The sequence below is a fragment of the Electrona antarctica genome (genome assembly GCF_951216825.1).
Source record: "Electrona antarctica genome assembly, chromosome: 17".
NCBI classification, from domain to species: Eukaryota; Metazoa; Chordata; class Actinopteri; order Myctophiformes; family Myctophidae; genus Electrona; species Electrona antarctica.
The window spans coordinates 6,461,721-6,478,850 of record NC_136798.1 but is presented as its reverse complement, the minus strand read 5'-3'; the positions used below and the strand labels follow the sequence as shown (position 1 = coordinate 6,478,850).

The 17,130-nt window shown below is 42.7% G+C and overlaps 2 protein-coding genes across 2 annotated transcripts; both read right to left on the bottom strand.

The window, feature by feature from the left end:
* Positions 1-225: 225 nt before the first annotated feature.
* On the bottom strand, positions 226-10,894 carry rmdn3 (regulator of microtubule dynamics 3). The gene is made up of 12 exons (XM_079526682.1): positions 10,119-10,894; positions 8,434-8,623; positions 6,231-6,374; positions 5,148-5,487; positions 3,969-4,071; positions 3,503-3,563; positions 3,283-3,358; positions 2,480-2,557; positions 1,992-2,090; positions 1,394-1,447; positions 1,216-1,296; positions 226-1,068 (listed from the first exon to the last, which is right to left on the bottom strand). The coding sequence occupies exons 1-12, from the start codon at positions 10,378-10,380 to the stop codon at positions 1,006-1,008; spliced, it is 1,551 nt and encodes a 516-aa protein (XP_079382808.1). The 5' UTR covers positions 10,381-10,894; the 3' UTR covers positions 226-1,005.
* A 901-nt stretch (positions 10,895-11,795) lies between these two features.
* Positions 11,796-16,857, bottom strand: LOC306940586 (adhesion G-protein coupled receptor F1-like; the record flags this gene model as incomplete). Its single annotated transcript, XM_079525683.1, has 6 exons — positions 11,796-11,914; positions 13,307-13,373; positions 14,274-14,339; positions 14,471-14,512; positions 15,259-16,656; positions 16,852-16,857. The coding sequence occupies 6 exons, from the start codon at positions 16,855-16,857 to the stop codon at positions 11,796-11,798; spliced, it is 1,698 nt and encodes a 565-aa protein (XP_079381809.1).
* Between the last annotated feature and the right edge of the window lie 273 nt (positions 16,858-17,130).

Genomic DNA, 17,130 nt, shown 5'->3' with positions numbered 1-17,130 from the left:
GACATCAATTTAAGACGTACATGCAATCTCACGACAATGCTTCAAAAACGGAACGTACCATCTAAATTACTGTGGGTTATAAAGCAATCATGTATCACTTTACCGGTAATTAGAATGCATAGGAACAGAGACATCCTCCACGGTCAAAAGCTCAAGGAAACATGGAAGATCTTTAGCAATGCAATTAGGTTATGAAGGCAATACACATTTGAAACTTCAAAATACTGTGCAACACCAACGATTATATTATCTTGGAATGAATTTAAATTATATACAATCTGACAATTCCACCACAGTGCATCACTACATCTATATCTGTGCAACTAATGCAGGAAAATGAGCTGAAATGACATTACAAAGTACACGTTTGGTCAAGAGCAAGCATAATGGACTCGACACTAAGAATACAGTATTGGAAGAAGAAAAGCGATGTGCCACCACAATATGGTCATGTTAAAGGAGCATTCAGTGATTTGGGTTATTTGGAAAACCACCCAGTCCGCCCCGGTAACAAAATGTGCACATGCACACGCTCTACAGTGGGGGGAAGTGCAACAGGCCAACAGCATGTGCCCCCACTCATCCTGATTGGATGTAGGCTTTGCCACCAAAACTGAAAATAGGGTTTTTCGACCCCAGGGGCTCACTGGGGAGAGGGATGAACTCCTTATATGGTTAGCACACTATAGTAGGGAGGATTATCCAGAAAAAAATAAGTGATATTTAAATTAAGTCAAATCACTGAATATACCTTTAACAGAAATCAAGTTAGAATATGGTCAGCAGCTGTAGCTTCCAAACACACAATGCAATAAATAAATATAGAACTTCTTCCACAAACTCACTCCATATGTCATTTCACAGTGACTGATATCAATGTCCTCTGACCACAGAGGGAGGTGTGATTAGTGCAGTGTTTTTAAAAGTGATGCTTTTAAAGCATCACATTCCATCCACTGGCAGGCAGTCTGGCTGGACTACCAGAGTCATCATGAATGTAGGCCACTAGTCTGCTGCTTTGTCAATTAAGGCCCCGAGCTCCATCTCCAACTTAGCAGTGTTGTCGTCCTAGGGGAACAAAGACAGAATCAAGCATGAATACAAATGTATTCCTTTAACTGTCCTGTATTATGGAAAATGTATCATGTTCTGAAATATACTACACGCAATGACAATATTGTGCTGCCTAAAATAGGAATAGAATTACAGCCTTACATCATTAGTGGAATTGGACATCTTCAAAGCCAACATGGTCCAATTCTTTGCCTCAGAGATATTTCCTAGCTCCATGTGACACTAAAGAAAAAAGCCAAAGAACAGCACATTGAACACTACTTTGAAAGAAAACATTGAGGCAACAATTTTACTTGTTTTTATTCAATCTTTAATTTACCTTAGCAATATAAAGTCTCACTCTCTTGGATAAACCTGGGTCAAGTTCCTCTGCCTGAAAATGAAGATGATGTATGATGAAACATCAAGAGAAGAGCAATGTTTTAATGTTCTGCCGCCTCAGGTATTACTGTAAGCCTTAAAGGAGAATTCCATGCTAGAAGGCTTTCTTACCTTTATTTGTATTTGTTACATCCCCACCAAAGAGGTCCAGGTGTTATTTTGTGCAACATTTCCCCTACCATAAGCCCTCAATGAATTGAATTGAATTGAATGGGGCTATTTCCATCGCTCAAAAATCAATTTATTTTGTACATATCCTCTCTTCATAATGTAAATAGTATCCCAAGCGGCACACTTTACTACTTATTTCGATGGAAATAAGCAAAATTGCACAAAAACCCAACCCCCATTGAGGGCTTATATTAGGGGAAATAGCCAATAATGCACTTTTGCACAAAATAACACCTGGACCTCTTTGGTGGGGACGTAACAACTACAAATAAAGGTAAGAAAGCCTTCTAGAATGGAATTCTCGTTTAAAGCCTGAAGTGAATTATACGTTGCTGTACAAATTGAGCACAAGTGTAGATGAGCACCTTGAGAAAGTTCTCCAGGGCGTCATGTAGAGTAGAGGAGGGGGGGCTCTCGTACAGGGCAGCAGCTGCTTTCTTCTCCAGCCATCCTAGGGTAGCTACCTAGATGCACAACACACAAGTGTCTATCATTCATCCATGTCTTGAACCAAAATATGTTGCAGAAACAGACCATTTTGACCTGAGATCAGATTCTAAAAATCTTCTACATCCTGACAGTTTTCTGATTTTTCAAAAATAGCAGACCTACAAGCTCGTAGCGCGCCACTCGGTGGGCGCGCTATGAGCTTGTAGATCTGCTATTTTTCAATAGCTAAATTATAACAATGTTTAAAACACCAAAAGGGGTTCCCGCCCAAAATGGGTTAAGTACACCATGTATGACAAAAGTAACTTGTGAAATTGGTGAAGGCATGACAATGAGGAGAGATTAGCTTTGCTCCTTGAAAACAACTCAAGGATTAGTTATGTCAGCAGTTTCCTTGGCTCACCTCATAGCACCATCGCCCAAGCAGGAAGAAACACAGAGGGTCATCATCTTTAATGGCTATTGCGCGGTCTAAATGCTCCTACAGAGAACAAGAATACCAGCACATTAACTACAACAAACAACTCTTAAAATATCGTACAAAAAACTAAAATGTGTGATCTTTTTAAAATTATTGTCATTTTATTGAATGAGGTTCCACTGAGATCAAATATAATAATAAGCTTGTTTAACCCATTGAGACCTGGAACGCATCCATGTCACGTTAGCGTTTAACCACATTAACCATTAACAGAACACAAGGTCTGTTGTCAGGCTCAATAAAGAAACTAAAAGAGAGCCTGTAATAGTATGTAATCTAATCCTATGGTGCCCTCTAGTGATGGGAAGCTGAACTGCATACTGAAGTCAGGGGAAGTCAGGTGGCTCTATTGGAGATAGATGAAGGAGTGTGATGAAACCCTATTCTTTCACACTGAACTTAGCCCTGAGCCAAGCGAGTTTAAGGCCCATAGCTAAGGGATTGGTCACTCTACCATATTTGAAGTGGGATATCTCTCTAGGTCGTCCCCTGGGTTTGCAGACACTGCTCTGGAGTGCGATTAACACTGATATTTCAGGGCTATCCCCAGAAATGGCTAGTGTGGTAGGGGTTGGTGCTTAATTGTAGAATTGTCATTGACCACCGTAGCCCACTGTGGTTTAGACGACAAAAAACCACAACGTAGAAAAGTCCTGTATTCCACGTTTTCAAAATGTGTCAAAAAGAGCACATTAAATGTACTTAAGTTACCTTTCACCACTGACCTTGAGTATGTGACCGCTCTTCAGTTTGCCATGCATGCTGTCATACTGGGAGGTGAGACCTGCTAGTACTGCAAACCTGGACAGAGTTTAAATGGAAATAAATTCACATCGAAAAGTTTGTTGAAGACAACACACATTGTTACATTAAGTTAACATGGTTAAAAATGAACAGGTAGGTTAACAGGTACGGAGATTCAAAGGGTTCATTTCAGCATCCTACCATTTGTGGCATTCAGCGTTCAGGCCATTCTTCTTTAGTGCAATCTCAGCCTCCTCGCGGCCTGTAAGAAGTTAAAGCTAAAGATATAATGACAGTCGGTATTAACTATTAACCCAATGGTTGGGATAATATCAAATCATGCAATTTTCCAACAATGTTAATTTCACACAGCTGATGTTTCAACCTATGGTTTCAACTTGGCACAGCACCTGGAGAAGCACTCTTTGATCATCTAACTATACACAATTGGGAATTTCAAGTTGCATTTGTACAGAACCGTTACTTTTCAGGATTCAAATTCATAAACGGCAAAGCTCGAAACGTGGAGGCTACCTTTGAAGCTTTTGTGGGACGCTGTAGTATGATCGAGTAGGGCATTCATTTATGGAGAAAAAAACCCCACAAAAAGTTAAAAGGTTTATGCCTGACGGCAACGATATAAACTACCTGTGTATAAGTACATTACCCTGTTCGGCAAAGGATTTCTTCTCCTGCTTGTCCTCTGTCGATTCGAACATGTCACTGTATGCCCGTGCCAGTCGCCATAGAAACTCTCGACTGTCTCCGTACTGTGAATGTGATGTCATGGCAACAGGGGAAAGAACATTTATAGTCTCATCCACAGACAAATGAAGATAAGCAAATATAGAAAACCATTTATCTATGGCAGCGGTGGGCAACTTTGACAATGGAGAGGGCCACTATATTTCAACACTCATTCCCTAGGGCCATATATTACGGTCGTCGCAAAAATAGCCAATCTACAAGCTGTCGCGCTGCGACGCGTTTTGAGCTTGTAGATCGGCTATTTTTGCCTTTAATTATACTTGTGTTGAAGCATTGAGCTACTAATATAGACTGAAGTAATTAAAGCGGGTCATGTTTGCATGTTGTGGAATTGTAATCAGCTGAAACCAATATTATATCAGAATTCTGACTTTAACCTGAGGGCCGCATTAAGTGAAGGTGGGGGCCGCATGTGGCCCCCGGGCCACCAGTTGCCCACCCCTGATCTATGGTCATGTGACCATTTACATCTGTCATGTTCTACATTTTGAATATGCAAGTGGATAATCCACCCTGCATTGGAGTCTAATTTTCAACCAATAAAATTCCCAAAGCAATTGATACAACAGCACCTCCTTTAACCCAATTAGGCCTGACGTCGAAATTCAAAAATCCTGACAGTTTTCTGAAATACTGTGCAGGAGGATGCTAAACGCACACCAAGTCTTAGTAGTGGTGCCAGCTCACGGCAGAAACATCTAAAGAGTTAAGTCTTAAAAAGACAAAAGAGTGGCTGCACACACTGATAGCCAAAGAGCCGATTATTTATTAGGATGCAGAGTAAAAACCAACGTTTCGGCAGTACAACAGTTTTCTGAAATACCCATGTTTCTATATCAGTGGTGCTCAATATTTCATGTCAAGGACCCCAACAATTATATGTAATTGGCCGCCGACCCCCATCTGAAAATACGTTGTTCCAGGAACATTTGAGTTAAAAACATGCGCTCTGAAAGAATTTATATTGAAAGAGTTTTGTGCCGCATTTTCACGAATTTTAAGAAATAGCAGACCTACAAGCTCGTTATGAGCTTGTAGATCAGCTTAGGATGTTCACAGACCTCTCCCTCTCGCTCACCTGTGCTCTGTGGGCAATCAGCAGTCGGAAGCCCTCCGCTTTGAGGGTGGCATCGCCCGTGTGGAGGATGTCACTCTGTGCCAACAGCAGAGCCAGCTCCCCGCTGGGAACTTCAGCCACCACCTCCAGCCTCTCCTCTTTATGTTCCCCCTCTTCTTCCTCCACTTCGTCATCCTGCGAGTCGTCCTGGCGCAGGGTGAGAATGGTGGCGCAACTCTTCTCCTCCTCGTCGTCCTCATCCTCCTCGTTCTCAGACTCCTGTTCCGGCTCTCTCTCGCCCCCCTCCTCCCTGTCCGTGTCACGGTCCGTGTAGTCGGATTCTGCATAGGCTGTGGAGTACCTGGGATATTACAAATGGATATTACAACTGTACTGTACATGCTCATCACACCGTCAGTCAAGGTACACAATGTGTGGATCATGTACAGATTTACCACTTTCTCAAATATATTATTATTATGGTTATATATTAACTTCCATTTATTCCATGGAGCCCAACAACTTGTGACTCAGCCAGTTTAGTTAAATGCACAGGCCATATGCTCCTTGGACCCAAGTTCGAATCTAACTCCTGGTCTTGTCTTGACTTGTCTCTCCTCTTTCTACGCTTGGTTGCCCGTCTCTCTACACTCTCCTATCTAATAAATACAAAATGAATGATAGAAAGAATACATAATATAGACGGCATCACGCATCAGCCAATTTTACATTTTGATTGATAATTCCATTTATCAAAAATAGTTTTGCGGATGATAATGACTTGCCTTAAAAATGAAATTCATTACTCTGAGTAATACTGGGAACCAGTATTAGCAACACAAGGTGCCAAATAACCACTGTTTGGCTAGGAAATAATCCCTCAATCCCCAAGCCCTTCTTTGAAGCCCATTAGAAATGAGGCCAAGAATTCAATTTGAGAGTCCTGAGGAATGATCAAGGTCTTGACTTCTATATTCGTCAAATCCATAGTAAGATTGTATTATGCTGCCACACATGCTATTCAGACCTACAGTACTAATGTTTTCCTTGAACATTCTGTATGTAGTAGTACTGTGGTACTGAATGTAAATCGCAGACACCTACCCTCCTTCACTGGTCTCCCCTTCATACATGCTGGCATTGCCCTGGCTGGCAGTGAAGTAAACAGAACTGGAGCTCTGCGAGTCAGCACGGCCCCTGTGGATGTGACGACGTCGGCGTGCACGCTGGCTGTCCTCCACACCTTTCCTGAACACAAAAGTAAAAATGCATGGTAAAAAACCAGATGGTTGACCCTTGAAAAATAAATTGCCTGTTCAGTCAATCTGTCAATTTATACCCCTTGAACAATCACATATGTACATTACATGGTCCCTGCCCCTGCTCACCTCCGCTGCTGGCATGGGGAGGGTTAGGATGACCAGAAAAGTACAAGACGTGCCAGACAGTTGAACATGTTCTCACTTTTAACATTGTTTCTTGGTATGGGAACTTCCCAGGCAGCGATAAAAACAAGCTGACCCAGCTAGTCAACCAGACAGCTGTAGCAGTCTCTACCCGCTACCAGGGTAACCGGAAGGCTCGCCCCAATTTTTTTAGGATTAGGCATAGTTTTACTGAGGTTACATTTAGGATTACCACTATCTGTCTGTCAGTCTGTCTGTCGACTGTATCGATAGATGATCAATGATAATATATATAGGCTAACCTTTATTCCTTGGGTAAATCCCTGCCGTACATGCAAGCTATAGCCTATATTAGCCCAATGTTGCTGTTAAATAGTCATTTCAATCACGCATTTCACTTGAATAATGTTGATAAAAGCGCATCGGAATCAACAGTGCAGAGCAAACTTTTAGACCTTGTGCGCTGTGTGTGTGTGTGTGTGTGTGTGTGTGTGTGTGTGTGTGAAATGAAATGAAATGAAATGAAATGAAATCTATATTTACCCAGGGTATCTGGGCTAAGCTCAAGAACTTGTTTCCAGCCAGGCCCTGCTCATAGAACACATTTCATCGTAGTGGTTCAATGCCTTGTTCAAGGGCACTTCAGCGGTGGTAATTTTAATGTGTCGGACGTGTGTGTGTGGAGAGAGACAGAGTTATTTAATGAAAATCAAGATTTAACGTTCTGTCTCGCTATAGCGCATGTAGGCTATCACAAACATTTCGCCCTGTGTAGCCTGACTATTCCTGTGTGTGTGGCGTGCACGCAGAGAGAGAGAGAGAGAGAGAGAGAGAGAGAGAGAGAGAGAGAGAGAGAGAGAGCAGCGTCCTGTGTCGGTCTTGCGCTTGTATCACGGTATACTGCACGTGCGTGAGATGTCAAAATGAATTGGAATAAAAAACAAATGATGTAGCCTATATGTATCGGGTCTGGATCGCATCTTGGTGAACTCTTGCAGTGTGTGCTGCCTAGTCGGCGACCGATCGTTTAGTGTGAAAGCCACAACGATATAAACAGACGATTTTTTTTAAAGACTCCTACAGTGTGAAATGCATAACGATCTGATGACTCGCCGACAACTTTAAAACTCCTACAGTGTGTAGGGGCCATTAGTTGATGCACCCGGCCAAGCCAAAAGGCAAACTCCAGTCTCCGACGTGGTTGGTGCATAAAACTCCTCCTTTTACCTGCTGACAGGGATTTCTACTTCTAGAAGACCTTTGCCACAGGGCCCCACCCTTCCAACGCCAACCAACCCTGCTACTCTCACTACAATGTCAAATGCAAAGACAACCTTTTAATCTCCTTCAAAATGCCATCCTTGGCCTGGGCCATAGCTCAATGGTCCAGGCACCTTGAAAATTGTCCAAATGGTCAAAAGTTGTCATATAAAAGAAAATCACATTTGTGTGAAGGTGAGGGTCGCTCTTATTATCATACATCACATTCCGTGCTCAGCCAATCAAATCCTTTCCGTGGTACAAACACACAGACACATAAAGCTGGGCATAGGAGGGGCTAGAGCCCCTCAAAAATAGCAGATCTAGGCCTGGGCCGTGGCTCAGCGGTCCAGGCACCTTGGCTGGTAATCCAGTCTGGCAGTGTGCCGCGGGTTCGACTCCCGATCCCGACGGCCTTTACTGCATGTCACTCCCCCATCTCTATCCCCATTTCCTGTCAGCCTACTGTCTGTCCCTCCATAAAAAAATATAAAATAAAGGCGAAAGCCAAAAAAAAAAAAAAAAAAAAGATAGCAGATCTACAAGTTCACAAATGCATTGATCAGCACCCGGCTTGTAGATCGGCTATTGGGATTCTGGGGTTCAAGTGGCTAAACGACGTGGTTTGGGGTACAACTGACTTGACATCTTGGATGATCTGCGAGGCGATATCCTGTAGGCCACCCCTCAGCTCGGCCACCTCGGTGCGCAATTCGGACACGCAGCTCAGCACCTGGTCTAGCTGGTTCCTCAACTCCAGCTGCTGCTCTGGGGACAGGCCCTGTACCACTGCCTCCACCGCTGCCATCGCCTGCTGCTGGGCCTCCGCCTCTGGAGGACACAACGGGGTTGGGGAAGGTGGAGTAAGGATCAAGCAGGAGAGGAAGAGGTGGTGGTTTTGGTGGGATAGGGTGTGGGTTAGTTGCAGTGTTGACAGTCAGGGGTGGTGGTAGGTATATTTATTAACTAAAACTGGACTATGCATCTACACACCACGATGGTTGGGAAAACATAACATAGGGTCACTGAAGGTGATAAGCGACTCACCCAACCCAACACATACTCACTGTTTAGGTGAGTAGGTTATCACCTAAAACCAGAGTATGTGTGGGACTTAAACTGATTTAGTCTCCTATTTTACAATACATGAAGTTGACAATAATCAACTTTTCTCACTTCTTTCTACTTTTCACAGTTAAACGTATGTAAGGGATTGGGTAATTTGGTTAACAGGGAAATCCACGTAATATGGTGATCAATCTTGTTACTAAACATTTGGGACTTGTCAAGTGTAAAAGACTCTTTTGCTCTTATGAATCCACAGTCAGCAGAGTCAGATTGAACAGGGCTATATGCATGTGTATATTTTAGGCCTTTAGGAGGGCCATTATAATCCACCACTCCTGAATGGAGTGCCTGGTGCTGGGAGTCTGGTGCAACGCACAGGTCCTGGGCCTGGTGAGAGCAGGAGTGGACCTGGTGAGACGTAGGAGGGGCCCGGACAGGAGTCAACCCACAGAGCCTAGTCCTTCCACGCGCCAGATTTTGGTTCTCCCAGTCCCGGCAGAGTAGTTCCGGAGCAACGGATTGTGTGGCCTTGCTCATTCCCTGATGGACTGATCGAGGGTAGCTACTGGGACGTAAGTCGGGATTTGATCAACCCCGGCTGGGTCGCCTGAGTGAGGGGTATGATGTTGGAAGACCCGAAACCCCGTTGACCTCAGGAAACATCACTGAAGATACATCCCAGGTGCATCCACGCAATGTATTTTTTAGTTATAGTTGTATAAGATGTTTAACATTTGATTAGTGCAGGGTGAGGCCTTTACCATATTCATATTGTACGATATCAGGAGGTTGAATAAATAGGTGATAGGTGGCACACCACTCTCTCATGGTTTGATTTATTGATTGTTCTTTATTTAAGTGTCATGCTTCCAAGGAAGCCCAGCCCATATGGACTTACAGGACACTTTTACTTAGATTTTACATAAACAATGACAGTAAACCGACAGTTGGCAAACAATGATCAAATGAATAACCAACTAAAAACAAGCTTCTTACATGGCACATTACAAAATTATACAATTATGAAGTTATGTGAAAGATGACATTGGGTAGAAGATCACTAGTGGATCCTGGATTTCTTCATCATCATCCTCTGGGCATCTTCCCTATCTCTCATGGTCATCATGAGCACTAATACATTTGCATATTTTCTGACTTAAGACCAGCTTGGTGGCTATTTTACACACACACACACACACACACACACACACACACACACACACGCACGCACAGACCAGTGGTCGTGCGTCGACCCTACCTTGAGCATCCAGGGTCTCCTGCAGCAGAGCTATTGGCCCATGATCATCATCATCATCGGTGCTGTCAAACAGCCGAGGAGCTACTGGACTGGCCGCATCACGATGGCTGCTGCTGGTTCTGCTCTCCAGCAGCAGCAGAAGAGGTCTCTGGGATCTCCTCCTCGTGACCTCTTTGTAGATGATGTACGCTATCAAACCGAGGCCAGCGGTGGCCGACACAGCCAGTCCTATCAAACCACTCCTACCCAACGACGAGGTCATCACGCTTCTTCACAACCACCACGACAAACCAGGCGAAAATAATACAAACTGGCAGGTTTTAATATTAAAAAAAAGAAATGGAAATATACGTCTTCAAATGGAGTTAACTATTCGTACTTGGTCAATTGCCCGACTTATAGATGACAGTAAGCTGTGACATGTTGTATAATGTAACGTGTTAAGTAAAGTCGTTTATAGGAGACGTTTACCAACCGTTTATCATCAACACCAAAGCAGCGAGCTGTCACATGAACTAGCGTGGTGGTCTGGTCGGATCTATTCTATATTCGTGAGGTTTTCTGCTTTAACTATCTCCTTAACACTAGTACATATCACTACCGCACGCGTCTTCTTATGCGAAACATTATCTAAACATATACGAGCGTTGACCTTAAACGCTACAAAAAGCCACCATGCTGATGGTGGTTGTCGTGCGCGTCGCTTCTTGCGCTTCGTCTGTTTGTTATTATGCCAATGAAGCGCTAAGTTCAGCACCACGAAACATCCGGCTTGAAATGCTCTCTCGGTGTTACAACAATAAAAGTTCTTCTCGTGGCTCATACGGACGGCTAGCTCTGGTCAGAGTAATACTAAGAGAGTGGCGACACTAGTGTTGATTCCTGGTTGACTCCCATTGTAACAATGGAATGCGGAAGTGCTCATTCTATCTCAATGGGATAGTTCCATGGATAGAGTAATAAAAGGATAGTTCCAGCCATAGAAGCAATGTTTGGAACTATAAAGCGTGTCGCTACTCTCCCACTCTACACTCTGGCTCTGGTGACTGCGGTTACCTTGCTTGGCTAATCACATTTCTCATAAACCTTTTTTCATAAAATAAATAAATACGTGCAAAAGTGCCTTTTTTGAAGAAGTTAGGAGGATACATACAATTATCTAATGTTATTCACATTTACGGTTACAAATTGCCTATTATCTTTATTCATGGAATTTTAATTTGGAATTATTTATTTATAATGGAAAACGGCGTCACTGCAGAAGCACAGCACACCATACACTCAAAAATTCACTACACTATAGGCCTATGGCTATGGTCCATGTCTTTACCACTTTTAATACCAATTGTATTGTTTTATACTGTAGGCCTACTAAGCTACTCCTGAGTCCTGCATGTCATTGTCATAAGAGTGGATTGTTAGGATAGGCTATAGGCCTATGTCTGGACACTGTCAGACAGTAATTGGACAACAGAGACCTTGAAGCTGTTTAATTACATTGTATGCATTTTGTTGACATAACAAAATAGATTATTCTTTCCAATAAATACAAATAAAATACATTATTCAGAATTATTAATATATTATTCGGCAAAGTTCACACAATCTGGTGGCATACTCCCCTATGGCAATAGGAATCATACATCTCCAAGATATAGCTTTATGGAGCTCTTAAACCTATCTCTGGCATGGCAAGTCTAGGGATTCGGGGCTCTGGCCGTAGGCTACTAAGCGCACTTGGACCACATCTGTTGCATGAGCACGACTGGGGTGCAAACCAAGGACATGGTAAGCAACTGCATTGGACCAACAGCAATGCCTTTTACAAATTCACATCACACCTCGTGACACGTCACACCACCATATACTGTATGGTAGATGCTCCATATACGGCCATCTCCATATATGGTTGACGGCCCATATATGGCCGTCTCCATATATGGCCATCTCCATAGCGAGACCAGACCTAGCCTTGCATAACATGAGAAGGACTTTGAAATCAATTCTAAAGAAGATTGGCTCCCAATCGTTGGTGCAGGGAAGCTAAAGGGAAGCTAAATTAATGAGAGCCAATTAAAAGGTGGGCTGCACAGCCGCTGCAGCATTCTGCACTAATTGAAGACAATGAATGAATATAGGCTCTCGCTCTCCCCATCTTTATTAAACAGATAACAGAAGAGACAAAATTGGAACTGGATCACTATAAAAGTGATAAAAGCTGATAAATTATCATGGTAGTGTTCTCTCTCCTGATTGGATAAAATGGCTATCCCTTCCCGACCTGAAATTGTATTTTCTGTTTAGTGTTTACTGGAGAAATGGGAAAACACATGTTCCTGAACAAACCATACATACACCATTGATTACTATTGGAATAGGCTATATAATAGAGCTTTAACCGTTAAACAAAACACAAAAAACAAATAAATACACTTTTAATTAATAGTATCGACATGCCAATTGCTAACAAACTCCATTAATTGTTGGTACTAATGAATGATTCCGTCGGAACAGAACTGCTTGTGTTGTTGGCTCCTGACACATGGTAGATATCTGGAGAACAAGAAATGTTTTAGTAAAATGGCTCATTCAATCTGCAAAATATCTATAAGTGGTTGTCAAACTTCTTTGTGTCATGAAGGACCCCCAAATTAATGTGTTTTTGGCTACGGCCCGTAAATGGTGCATTTATATAGCACCACTTTGCATAGATTGTATTACATTCACCCATTCACACACGCATTCATACGCCGAATACGCCGATGGCAACGGAAACCATGCAAGGCACCAACCAGCACATCAGGAGCAATTAGGGGTTCAGTGTCTTGCTCACTTCGACACTAACTCTGGGGGAGCCCGGGTTCGAACTGGCAACCTCACGGTTTCCATCCGGCCACTCTACCCCTGAGCCACCGCTGCTGGTTAGATTGATTGATTGATTGATTGAAGAATTTATTAACAGTTTGCAGAATTACAGTACATTTCAAGCACAAACTCAATACAAAGGCTGTTAACTGTGAGTGGACGACCCAATTAAGCATTACACTTGTTTCCAATAGGGTCCACCATGTTCAAATCATCAAAACATTTAGAGACGTACAACTAGACACTTCTATAGACAGAACAGGAATTCATCATAAAGGATAAAGATCAGTGAATCTATTATTATTAAACATGATGCAACTTACTTCGCCTTCCACCGCGTATTCTCCTGAAGAAGTTTAATCCAGAGGAAGCAATACCACCACTTGTACTCTGTATGGAAAACATGGACCAGTAACTATAAGAATGTGTTCACACAATGCAAGCCATTAAAGAGGCGCTTCACTTGTGTCCTTGACAGTTGTCAGTGCACTAGCACCTCCTACTGGTTGTTCTGGGTGCCTGTTTGGTGGGGAGGGTTACTAGTGGAGAATGAAACACTCAAACTTATCATAGCAACATTAATTTGTATGTCCTTGTGGAAGTCTAGAAGCTAAGTGACCAAATTATAATTTAGTCCATCTGGTGTGAGGTGCAATAGCTTGGCATTTTACTTGTGACAGAAGAAAGCACTCTTTCAATGGAGGAGAGTAGGAGACTCTTGCCTCGTGGCTACCTGCATTCCACATGGCATCGCTTTTATGTTTCAATTCATATTCATATATATTTTTCTAAATAGGATTAAGTGACAAAGGTAAAATGATTGCTCCATTTCGAGGTCAACACAGTCAAATAAGTGTTAATTGCGACTGTGTTTTTGTACACTCAAAACACGCTCCATATATGGCCAGACCTCATCAAACCCTGCACATTCAAGACACCGCTGCCACCCTTAGATCTCCATATATGGAGCTGGCCTTTTCTGACATTCCATATGTTGATCTGTCCTCATCAAAGCCTGTACACTCAAAACACGCTCCATATATGGCCAGTACAGAATTCATTCCATATGTTGATCTGACCCCCCATGGCAAAGCGCCAGCGTGGTCGCTTCTCGCCCTCAGGGCGTCTTACTGGTTGTTATTGGTTGACAGTGCACAGTAGGCCAATTTCACACCAGCGAAAAAAATTGGAGAAAATGGGGGGAAACTGCAAAAGAAAAGCCAAATGGCAAACTGATGCTAGTGGAACTAACTGTGGTATTAAAAACTACTGATTTTCAAATGCACTTACTCTTGTTTGATTAGAGCCGGTGCCTGTACTTCCTGCAGGTAGATGTCTTAATAAGGCAGCTCGGATCTGTAGGCAGAGTGTTTGAATGTTATACAACCAAATACATACTTTTTAAAACAAAGCAAATGTTTTATTTTAATATAGTTTAGTATGCATCTGCATTAGTGTATGTTCTATATTTGTATATTACAACATACCTTTGAATCCAACAGTGTCCCAAACACTAAAATGAAGAAACCCTAAATGAAATAAATAAATAAAGAAGTGTTTTATTGATGGTTGTATACATCAGTATAGTAATGTATAGTAGGCCTATAAATTCATGCCCAATAAAAAAAACTAAATGTTTGTCTGTGATCTTTTTTTGCCCAATAATTATTTGGTTAAAAATGTCACAGCTCTTGCCATAACTTTGCGGAATTGAAGTTTCCCCAGCAGACCACAGCAGCCCTCATAGCATAGAGCGGAGGCAATAAGTAATATTGCTTTTATGCAATTTGTTGCGGTCAAATGTGTTTTTTTGTTTTTGCTTGTTTCATGAATGTGTTATCAGCTGCCATTACAAACATCCATGCCTTGGTTGTCCCACAGATGTTATGCTGTTATGTGTTTTGCCAAGTCCCGGAAAAGACGCACTGTGATTGGCCAGTACAGTCACTTTGAACGCTCACCCCAAAACATGATTTACGAGACTGTGATAGAGATGAGGGAAACTGGACAACAGGGGCATTTCTGACAAATCACACCTGTGTGAACTGTGAAGTGAGGGGCGCTCTTATCATCATACATCTCATTCCGGACAATCACAATTTGCGCTCACTTTTTATCCGCAATATGTATCCTCAGCCAATCAAATCATCGCTAAAATTCACACAAACAAAGCTGCGCATAGGAGGGGCTAGGACCCCTCAAAATAGACCCCATGGCAAGTCATTTGGGATCAATATAAGTAGGAAAATTATTAGCCTATATGCTTTTGCATTACCTGTAATGAGTTGAAGAATGCGAAGGCAATATGGATTCCAATATTTGTTGGAGATGTCATAGTTCCCACTCCCAGACCCCAAGTCAATCCAAAGAAAGGAGTCAAAATGGCCAAGCATCTTGCGACGACAACTATCGCATTCGTTTCATCTGACTGGTCAGATTGCCCCACACCTCTTCTCAGCATTTTGTACAAGACCACGATTAGAATTATGAAGTTTATAAAAACAATGGTCAAGGCAGGAATCACGAACGCAAGTAGGGCTTTCGTCTTGTGCCAGTTTAGCCAACAAGCGTTGTATTCTCTGATGTAGCCATTGTTGCCCGCTGTAGAGGCAATGGTGACGACTGCTATAATTAAAGGGCCTCCGTAGCCCAAACAGAAACCGATGGCCAGCATGGTTGATTTAGACATCTGGGAGAAGACCATGATGGTTCGGTAAAACAGGAGAAGGCCAGACACAAGCATCCAAAAGAACAGGGCAAGGTAGAAAAAGTGTATGAAAAATGTTGCTGCGCGGCATGGAGCGACTGGAACTCTGTAATCTTCCCCTGGATTTTCAAGGGCGTTGTCGGCAATTGCTGATCCAATGATGAACCAGATGTTTGCAATGAGCAGAGACACCGCAATGTTCACAATACAAACATGACGCATGTATGAGGTGCTGTTTCTGGTCATGGCCTTCCAAACGACTCCCTCAACGATGAGACAAATGACCAAGCATCCCATTGATATCCCTACGCCAATGTACGAGATTATGTCCAGTAACTCTTTAATTTCTGGGGGAATGTCAATCGACATAAGAATTGTGAAGGAGGTTAGGTGGGTGCAGTTACAGGTGACGGTATCATTTATGTCTGACACAAAAGCACACCCCTCGTCGTCCCATCCGCCGAGGTTTTCAAAGAGTGCGAAGTTCCAGAAGACGCACTGTGGGCTCAATGTCAACGACGTGTTTTGTTTGTCAAAAGTTATTATCACATTTTCAACCGTGGTGTTCAGCTTGACCATCAGAACTTTGCCATTGATGGTGTTCTCATAGCTGGTTTCGTTGCTGGTGGTATTGAAGCTGCTGGCGTTGAAGCTGGCATTCCTGGGAGGCAGGATGCTGTTGAGGGGGAAGACAATGGTGGTAATGAAGAGGTTGGTAGCACTGGTGTTTAGAATGTTGAGGGTGACACTAGAGTTCATGTCCGCCTGGTACGAGTTGTTGAATCTTGTTCTGTCCAGCAGAATGAGGCCGGTTGATATATTAAACTCCCCTTCCAAGGCGTCGGTGATACTTTCCAATGAAATTAGAAACTTTGAGCTGACATTGAGGGTTTTGTTGGTGTTTAAAATGGACCAGGATTCTGTCGCTGCTTCATCAATGATGACATCCACTATTCCCAGGATATTCTGCAGACAAAACGGTTAGAAACATGTTTATCTTGTTAAGCTACAAAATCTTGCATAATACTGTAAGCAAAGTACAATGTGACATAATAAAGCTCTCCTGTGACGCTTACGATATGTATATTTTTGAGCTGAAGGCGAGGGCAGCGAGGCATATAGCAACCTGAACCTATATGGGGATTTCTTTCCACCGCTTACCGTCATGACACTCTCATCGACATCAACGGCGACATCTGCAATGTTTCCCAGGATGTCAATAATAGCAGATATGGTTGCACTCGAACCAGTAATTTCTGTTTGATATGCTTCTGCCACCTCAGTTAGATTCCCCACAAAGTCTGGAACTGTCTCCGCAACCAAATCCTAAAAGAATCAAACATGTCAATTGCATTTGCATGATACCAACCAAGAACATTCTGTTATGTTACCAGTGGTTCTGTACTGTTACCAGTGGTTCTCAAATGTCAAGAACCCCCA

Excerpts from the sequence above, each read along its gene's own strand:
- rmdn3 (XM_079526682.1), bottom strand. The coding sequence starts at position 10,380 with ATGACCTCGTCGTTGGGTAGGAGTGGTTTGATAGGACTGGCTGTGTCG. Across the intron at positions 4,072-5,147 it reads TGATTGCCCACAGAGCACAG|TACGGAGACAGTCGAGAGTT; the intron begins GTGAGCGAGAGG and ends TCACATTCACAG. Across the intron at positions 1,448-1,991 it reads CCCTGGAGAACTTTCTCAAG|GCAGAGGAACTTGACCCAGG; the intron begins GTGCTCATCTAC and ends CTTCATTTTCAG.